At 54.3% G+C, this 9258-nt stretch overlaps 1 protein-coding gene across 1 annotated transcript in view; it reads right to left on the bottom strand.

The window, feature by feature from the left end:
* Window positions 1-9163, bottom strand: part of C3 (complement C3) — a 29697-nt gene extending 20534 nt beyond the window's left edge. Inside the window, exons 1-17 of the mRNA XM_019710799.2 lie at window positions 8880-9163; window positions 7875-8067; window positions 7184-7346; window positions 7022-7092; window positions 5380-5474; window positions 5194-5276; window positions 5017-5107; window positions 4484-4586; window positions 4239-4365; window positions 3676-3791; window positions 3427-3576; window positions 2796-3005; window positions 2456-2662; window positions 1961-2119; window positions 1446-1575; window positions 1132-1203; window positions 758-958 (exon numbers count right to left, since the gene is read on the bottom strand). Coding sequence (XP_019566358.2) covers window positions 758-958; window positions 1132-1203; window positions 1446-1575; window positions 1961-2119; window positions 2456-2662; window positions 2796-3005; window positions 3427-3576; window positions 3676-3791; window positions 4239-4365; window positions 4484-4586; window positions 5017-5107; window positions 5194-5276; window positions 5380-5474; window positions 7022-7092; window positions 7184-7346; window positions 7875-8067; window positions 8880-8953 — 2245 coding nt within the window. The 5' untranslated portion in view covers window positions 8954-9163. The remainder of the gene's footprint in view (window positions 1-757; window positions 959-1131; window positions 1204-1445; window positions 1576-1960; window positions 2120-2455; window positions 2663-2795; window positions 3006-3426; window positions 3577-3675; window positions 3792-4238; window positions 4366-4483; window positions 4587-5016; window positions 5108-5193; window positions 5277-5379; window positions 5475-7021; window positions 7093-7183; window positions 7347-7874; window positions 8068-8879) is intronic.
* Window positions 9164-9258: the final 95 nt, after the last annotated feature.

The raw sequence follows: 9258 nt of genomic DNA on the forward strand, positions 1-9258 counted from the left end.
GGAGGATACAATATCTCTTCTGTGATAGTCCTGCCAAAATGCAAAATGTGAATGTGATAATGAAACATCAGACAGACCCAGATTGCTGGGCAATCCTCAAAATATCTGGCCTGTTTATTTCATATATGTCAAGAACGTGAAGGTCACAGAAAGACTGAAGAGCTGCTAGGAGTTGGACAGATACGAGGAGGCTAAAGAGACACAACCAGACACACAAATCCAATGTGTGATTCTGAACTGGATCTTTTTCCTATAAAGGACTGAAAGAAAAACATGGCAAAACTCAAGTGGTGATTAGATAATGGTAAAAAACCAACATTAAAGCCCTAATTCTGATGATTGTGCTGTGGTTTTGAGTAGAATATCTTTGTTTCTAGAAAACCCATGGGGGTGTGGGAGCATCAAACAGTTCAAGGGGAAAAAAGGTTTCTAATCTGCACAACAGTTTTTCTGTAAATTAAAGACTAAGGGAAAAAAAAGATGATTATTTTTGCATTGGTCTGCCAGCTGCCACTATGAAAGTTTCCCAATCTTCCTTAGTTTTTAAGCAAAGGTATCCTTTTTTGTTCCTTTTCATCCTGTAATTGGTAACATAATTTCCCTCAATTTCAAGAACCACTCATACTACTTGCCTGTGCTCTTGGAACCCAATCTGATCAACACGCTTTCCAGTCCCAATAACAGGGACCTCCTTCTCCCTCAGACAGGGCCTCTTTCTCCCTCAGACAGGGCCTCCTCCTCCTGCCGTGTGACTTACTCCTGGCCAGCCCCAGTTCTCTGTCCCGGCTGTGCTGGATCCGCAGCTGGGTGATATAGTTGCAACAGTCCAGGAAGGCTTTCACGCAGGCCCGGTCTTGGAGGATGTACTGTGCCCTGCGCTGGCATGCGAACTTCATGGGGTTCTCCCGCATGCCATCCTCACAGCACTTGCGTAGCTCCTTGCTCTTGTACTCACCCGCTGTGGGAGCACAGACCCCAGTCACGCCCTCCGCAGGGGCCTCGAAGCAACAGGGACTCAGCACAGACCACAGGGAGGACTTCCCCCAGGGCCAGGCCCTTCCCCTCCTCCCGCTTTGACTGGGATCTCGAATGGACGGCATCCAGGGTGGAAAGGTGAGCAAGGGCCCCCACCTTTGTCCATCCTCTTCTCCATGAGCTGCACCGAGCGGCGGCGGCGGGTGGCTGGTTTCGGGCACTTGTCATCTGAGGGGCAGGTGGACCAGGAAGAAGATGGATTAAGCACCTACTGCATGTCTTGGTTTTCAGAGGAGCCACAAAGTAGGAGTGTTATTGCTCCCATTTTACAGATGAAGAAATTGTGGCTTGGAGAGGAGAGTGATTTACTAGATGGGGGTGGAGGCAGGGCTTGAACCCAGGGCCCTCTGATCCCATCTGGGAGGTGAAAACGTCACCCCTCCCTGGATGGCCAATGGCCACCTCCTCACCTGTCCTCTGCTCAGTCTGCTGGCCTGTACTGGTCTTGAGACTCAGTCCTGCATCCTGGAAGACTCCTGCATAGTCCTTTCCACTGCCCGGCGTGCAGCCAATGTCTTCATTCTCCACTACATCCCAGATCTGCGGGGTGTGGAGGGCGTCAGGAGCGGGCTGAGGCCTGGCCAGCAGTGCCTGCACCAACTCGCCAACACATCCATCCAACCCCACCTCCATTCTCATCCCCGTCCCCAGGCTGTCCACAGTGGACAATCTAGAGTGTGCTGCTGTTGAACTCAGAGCTGTGCCCATTGCCATGACCATCCCCGACTTTGACCCTTGTCAATCCCCATTTCCATCTTACAACCTGAACTTCAACCCACCCCCATATCCGTGTCCATTTGGACCTCTACACTCAGTCCCCACCCAACCCCACTTCACTGGTTCTCCTCAGCGCCATTCCCTCCTCAACACGCCATCCCTTTGCCTCTGCCATTTTTTACCCAAGCTCTGTGATGTGGGGCTGTACCTTTTTCTGAGTCAGCTTGTTCTTCTTATTCAGCACAAACACGCCCTTGTCCACGGCCACCAGCCCCACTCGGGCCCCCCGGTTACCCTCGATCTTGATGGACATCTGTTGTCCAGGTAGATGCTGCTTTTCCTCCTTCCCGCCACCTTTCACCACCAGCTGTGAGGAAGTTGGAGGAACAGGAAGGAGGAGTAAGTCTGGTGAGGACCCAGTTGTGGTCAGTCGAGCACAGAGGGGGTCCTGGACTGGTCTGGGAGGGGAGAAAGGTGGAGACAGAGAGAGAAGAAGGGAGACGCGCAGAACCAGTATCAACCAGGCAGCAAGGAAAGAAAATATTGGGAGCAAGAGAGATACTGAGACTAAACTCTGACAGGGAACAAAACAAGGTGGAAAAGGAGGAGAGGCAAACAGGGGAGAGAAATGGATTCTGAGACAGAGAAAGCAATGGTCGAGGACAGAGTCCAAAGGTGGGCACAGAGACCCAGGGAAGCTTACCGTGCCCACACAGGAGTCCTTGACGTCCACCCACACGGAATCGGCTACCACCTCCCTCTTGCCGTTGGTGCCAATCAGCGTGTAATAGGCCACAAGGCGGAAGGAAGGAATAAAGTCCGTGGTGATGGGCAGAGGCAGCACCACGAGGTCCTGGCCGGCCTCTCGCGTCTGGCGTCCCACCTTCAACAGCTTCCCCTTGTTCATGACCTGTGGGGACAGGCTGGCATAAGGGTTGGAAGGCGGGAGGGAGGGTGGGGTGGATCCGGGGGGTGGGGAGGGCTCCAGGGGTGCTGGAGAAGTGAGGAGGAGGGGGGCCTGGGGGCTCTAGGAAGCAACGGACCAGGTAGGTGTAGTAGCGGATCTTGGCATCCTGGCCGGGGTCCATACGCAGGTGGAAGTTGACGTTGAACGTGTCCCCTGGCTTCAGCTCCTCGCGGGGCACAGAGAGGTGCAGGTAGTTGTTGGAGTTGCCCATGGTATTGTAGGGCAGGGCCCGCATGGTATTTGTGGCCTGTCGTGCATCTGGGATGCCCTTCTTCTTTGTGCTGACCTGTGCACGGAGAGAGGGATGCATGCTGGCCCCCCAAAGATATCCACATCCTAATCCCTGGGACCTGGGAATATGGTACCTTACACGACAGAGTGACTTTGCAAATGGGGTTAAGTTAAGGATCTGGAGATGAGGAGACTATTTTAGATTATCCAGGTGGGTCCAATGTCATCACAAGGGTCCTTAGTAAGACATCTCTGCAGATAGTAGGACCCCACTGTGCAGACAAGAACCCCTCTATGCAAAGGAAACATCTCTATGCGAGTGGCGAGACCTCTTTGTGCAAATGAAAAGACCCCACTATACACATGACCAAGATCCCTTTGTACCAAGATCCCTTGGTACAAATGTCAGGAACCTGCTTTAGAAATAAAGTCCCCTGCCTCCCTGGTGTGGGGTCCCGAGGTCGGCGTGTACTCACGGTGATGGTCAAGGGCTGCCGGCTGTTGGGTGTGTTGATGGTTAGCTTGGCCAAGCCATCATCCTGAGTTTGGGACTGCACGTCCCCAGAGCCCTGGGTCACCACGGGAACGCGGCGGGCAGGGGAGCCGTCAGGGTTTGTGACAAATACCTGTGGGTGCAGGAGAAGGTGGAGGGGGTTCAGCAGACCCAGAGGGGTGGCCCGTGCTCAGGAGAGGGGTGGCGGGTACAGCCCCAGCCTGGGTCTCACCATGAGGTTGAAGGGCATGGCGGGTTTGAAGAACTTGGGTGTCTTGGTGAAGTGAATCTGGTAGGGGGAGGTCACGATGGGGATCCCACTGCGCTCTGCCTCCACCATGTCGCTGCCTGAGGGGACCAGCTGTGAGGGAGGGCTCTTGGGCCATCCCTCAGAACCTGGCCTCTCCCCTCAGATTGGACCTTGCCCTTATACTGGGCCTCCCTCCTCAGACTGGATCTCCCCTTTAGTATGGGCCTTCCCCATCAGACTGGGCCCCGCCTTCATACTGGGCCTTTCTCCTCAGATAGGGTGCTGTACCTTTATTCAAGGCCTCCTCCCTCAGATTGGGCCTCCCCCATCAGACTGGGTTTTGCACCTCAGAATGGATCCTACCTTCATTCCGGGCCCCCTCCCTCATGCTGGGCCTCTCAGCCCAGACTGGACCTTCCTTGTCTGAACCTCACCTTCACTCTGGACCTCCCACCTCAGACTGGATGTCCCCCCTCAGCTGGGCCTCCCCTCTCAGACGGTACTGTGTAGTTGTACGGGGCCTCCACCCTCAGTCCAGGCCTCACCTGACTGCAGGATGACAGTGACAGACACGTACAATGACTTTCCCACCAGGGCATCCTCTCGGGAGGGCTGCACCCCACCCAGCAGGACCTCTCGCTTCAGCTTGGTCTCCCCAGTGCCATCCGCGATCTAGGGGAGGAAATGAGAGGTCTCAGAGAGGTGGAGGGACTCAGATGGGGAGGAGATCCCAGAGAGGGAGAGGGAGGGGTTCAGAGTGGTGGAGACTCAGGGGGCCTCTAGCAGGTACCACAACACGGGTGAGAGACTCGGCCAGAGAAATCCTCTGGTCACCATCCTGGACCCCAAAGATGACAAAGGCTGTTCCATCCACATTCTTTCCATACAAGAACCTGTGTGGTAAAGAGAGTCTCAGATTCTTCCCTCCTGAAAATCTGAGTCTCCCCCCCAAACTTCCACTGGCCATGGTGAGGACCCAGAGCCCCCGGCCCCTCATCTCACACTTACCTAGTTCTCAACTGGCCCTCACCTGGTCCTTCACCTGGCGTTTATCTGACCCCTCACCTGGTCCCCACCTGACCCCTCACTTGGTCCTTCACCTGGCCCTCACCCAGCCCCTCACCTAGTCCCCATCTGACCCCTCACCTGGTCCCCACCTGACCCCTCAATTGGTCTGTCATCTGGCCCTCACCCAGGCCCTCACCTGGACATCACCTGACCCCTTAAGTGGTCCCTTACCTGGCTCCTCACCTGGCCCTTCACCTGGCCTCTCACCTGGCCCTCACCTGGCCCTTCACCCAGCCCCTCAACTGATCCCCTCACCTGGCCGTGATGGTGACCGCCAGGCCCTCTGGGTCATCGATGTAGTAGAATTTCTCTTCAGGCTCCACTTGGACCTCAAAACTGGGCAGCACTGGGGGGAGAGACGACACTGGTGGGGGGCCAGCACTGGGCCCAGTGTTACAGGATCCCCCGACCCTGGCTCCCTCCTCCTCTTACCATATTCCTTCACCTCAAACTCAGCAGAGAAGACCTGCTGTGGCGAATCTTCATAGTGGGCTCGGATCTTCCACTGCCCCATGCTGTGGGGAAGGCATGTGAGTGATCTGGCCAGGCTGAGCAGCCCCCCACTCCTTTTTCTGGAATAGGGGAGCCCTGAAACCCCTCCTGGAGGGCCTGACATACTTGACCAGCTCCGGGATGTTCCAAGACAAGGGCAAGATGCCAAACTGGTTTTGAGAAGATAGGGTGTCCCTCTTGACAGGAACACCATCAGGGGTCTGTGGGGAGACAGGGAGGGGTATGGCTCTTTAGAAACCAGGCTTGGCCCCTTGGCTCTTCTCTTCCTCCCTGAGTCTGGACACTATCTCTGTGTCATATCTACAGTTCAGCCTCAATCAGTCAGCCTGGGTTCAAATTCCCACTGTGCCACTTACAAGCTGTGTGACCTTGGGCAAGTTACTTAACCTATCTGTGTTCAATGTGCATATCTCAAAACAGGAGATAAATATAGCCCCTGGCCTGGGACATGATGCATGTAAGCAGGAATTCATTATTATCAGTGTCACCCTGAATATTAATAATAACTAGCGTTTATTATCTACTTTTGTGCTGCACCCTGGGCTAAACATTTGATTTGTGCTAAGCCACACACAATTGCCTACATTTAACTTTTTGACCTACAAGAATAGTTATTTTGTATACACATATTATTTCAAATGTTGCCAACAGTTAAACATCAGAAGACATCACATAAAAATCTGGTTTTCTGGCTTCTCTTGGAAATCCGGGTAACTGTGTATAATGCATTCCTGTTAGCACAAGGTGACATTTCATTTTCTCCTTACTTTTTCCCTCCCTGCATCCTTTCTTCCAATAAGTTTTTGTTAAACCCTATTACATACACCAAGCACTTTGTTGGGTTCAGGAGATAAGGCTCCTGAAGGAACAGATTAAAAACCCCTCCCTTTGGGGAATTTAGATTCCTCAGAGGTTGGCAATTAACAAATGAATTAATCCAATTTACACTATAGCAAAAGGAGGTGGTGGGCAGGGAGGAGAGTAGAGTGCGTGTTTGAGTGTATGTGTGGGGGGGAGGGGTTGCAATTTTACAGGGCGCTCAGGGAGGCCTCACTGTAAAATTGGGACATTTGTGACATTTGAGCAAAGCCTTGAAGGAGGTGAGGGGCAAGTGGTGTGACTATTTGGAGGAAGAGAGTTTTTTGGACAGAGGGCACAGCCACTGCAAAGGCCCTAGGGCTGGACAGGACTGTGCCTGGCACGTTGGAAGAATAGCCAGGAGACACATGTGGCCGGAGCAGAGTGAGTGAGGGGGCGAAAGAAGAGGTAGGTTGTGGTGGGGGGGTCTTTCAGGGCCTTGAGGGCCTTGGGGAGGAGGACTTAAGCTTTTACCCTGAGGGAGGTGGGAGCCCTGGAAGGCTGTGGGGCAGAGGAGGGGCGGGACCTGACTCAGGTGCTCCTAGGCGCCCCCTGGCTGCAGCAGGCAGAACAGACTACTACATAGAATTATGTCAACCCAATCTTCAGATGAGAAAACTGAGTCTTAGGAAGGTGAATGACCTGTCCAGAGTCACAGTGACCAGAGGTTTATTGGGGGCCGGAACCCACGGGCGCAAGTATCACTCTATGCTGTCTTTTTGGGTCCCCACCCATCTCCAAGCCTCTCTCTGTGGTTCTGCCTCTATATTTCTTTGCCTCTGGGTCTCTGCCGCTGTGCCTTTTCTAACATCTCTTTCTCTGTCTATCTCTCGTTGTCTCTCCCTAAGTCTTTGACCCGGGCGTGTTTGAGTCCCTGTGTGACTGGTACCTCAATGCTGATGATAACCGTCCGGCCCACGGGCAGCAGCTTGTGGTCAACAGTGAAGATCCGATAGAGAACTTGGGGGTGGTGGGAGAGAAAGGGACAGGTCGGTGAGGCCCTGCGCCTCCTGATGCCCCTGCCCTCTCCTGTCACTCCCCAGCCCCTTACCCGTGGAGCCTGGGGTGTAAATGGTCTTGTCAGTCTGGATGAAGAGGTAACCGCTCTGAAGGCTGACCAGCACCACCTTCTCCACCACGGTTTTCCCGAACACTGCCTGGACACTCACGAACTTGTGCCCTTTCTCTGAGCGTAACTCCTTGCTGGCCGGGATCTAGGCATGGACCAGAGTATCAGTAGGGGTCTGCTCCAGAGCCCCTTGCCTATGATCCAGCCTCTAGGCCTTCGGCTGGGTCCACACCTGCCCCTCCTCACAATAGAGCCTGTCCATCACTCTGGGCTTCCCTAGTTTGCCCAGGTTTGGGGAGAAAGGGGTAACGGAGAGGGAGCAAGGGGCAAGAGAATGGGTAGGGGTCAGAGAGGGCCATGGGAAGGCGGAATCAGACAGGGAGGCTCAGAGGACTGAGGGAGGGCTCCATAGGGGAAGGGCTCTCAGAAAGGGGAGGAGACTCAGAGAGGGGAGGGGCTCTGAAGGAAGAGAGGGCTAGGAGGGGAAAGAGCTCAGAAACGGGGAGGGGCGCAGAGATGGTCAGTATTGGAAGGGGACAGGCTCAGAGGGGGAGAAACTCTGAGAGGGGTGGGGCTTAGACCGGGCGGGGCTAACCTAGGGAGGGGCTCGAATGGGGAGGAGACTCAGAGAGCCGCAGAGCGTCCACAGGCCTGGGTTCCAAAGCTCACCCACCTTGATGTTGACGGTACCCAGGTAGCCATTGGCGCTGGTCAGCACAGTTTTCTCGTTGGCCATCACTTGTTTCTTGGCTGGGAAGTCGTGGACGGTGACCGTGACGGGAACGTTTTCTTGCACGTCGTGGGCCTCCAACACCACCATTTCCTCACTCTCCAGCCGCAAGACGTTGGGGGTGATCATGGAGAACCTGCCGGAGGGGGGCACGTGGTCATCCCAGGGACCTGACATTCCAGCCTTCACCGGGGTCAGCGCTCTGCCCCAGGCGCTGGTTCTGGTGGGGATCCAGCTGACCACCAGCTGACGACTCAGGGGCTGTGGGTTCCATCAACCCCTGAACCTCAAAACGAGCAACTCCTCTAATTCTCCAGACTTCCAAATCCACAATCGGAGATCCCACATACCTACTCCTGCACCCCTAATCTGTACATCTTTAAACACTCCAAGTCTCTAAACACCCAAACCTTCAAACACCCAAACTATACACACCCAAACTCACATGCACCAACTTTTAAACTCCAAGTCCTTGAACCCCAAGCCTCTATTAAACCTCTAGCACCCAGGGCCTATTAATAGAACCAAATTCATGCCCCGCTGCCACCCCAGTCAACATAAATCCACACCTCATCTCTGCAAATGCTGAAACCCATAAATCCCGAAACTGCAATCTCCCAAATCTTGGGTAGTCCAAACCACCTCATCCATATAATTACTGAACATCACATGCAACCTAAACCTCCAGATCCCCAGTTTTATAAATAGTCAACCCTCCATTACACAGAATTGCCTGTGTAATTCCCTGTGTAATCCCTGAATTCCCCAGACGCCCAACCCATAAACCCTCAAAGTCATAGGTAGCCCACATTTATTAAAATCCCAACCTGCTAACCTCTCTTCCACAGACACCCAAGTCCACCCTGAATTCTACAGGTACCTGAACCCAGGAATGCCTACTGCCACCTCAGAAGTCACCTTGTTTGGGTTGGGGTCATGACAACTCACATGGGGTCCCCCAGAGCCAGGGGGAGGCTGGTCAGCAGGAGCAGCAGCAGGCTGGGACCTGAGGCAGGCCCCATGGTGTAGGGACAGTGGAGGGACAGAGGGACAGGACAGAGGGCTGGGGGACAGAGGGAGAGGACGGGGAGGAGTGAGCAGTGGCTGTTGGAGGCTGTCTTTTATCTGGCTCCTGCCTTTCCTCTTCTTAGCCCTGCCCTCCACTCCCTGTAGCCTCTCCCCTCCCTGGGGCTGCCCCAGATTTCTCAATACTGTTTCCTACATTTTTCAATCCCTGGGGCCAGCCCATCCTGGGGTAAGAAACCTGAGGACATGTCCTCCTCCAATATGAACACAACTGCCCCCTGCCCTGGCCTCCCTCAGGGTC

The sequence above is a fragment of the Rhinolophus sinicus genome, linkage group LG07 (genome assembly GCF_036562045.2).
Source record: "Rhinolophus sinicus isolate RSC01 linkage group LG07, ASM3656204v1, whole genome shotgun sequence".
Lineage (NCBI taxonomy): Eukaryota > Metazoa > Chordata > Mammalia > Chiroptera > Rhinolophidae > Rhinolophus > Rhinolophus sinicus.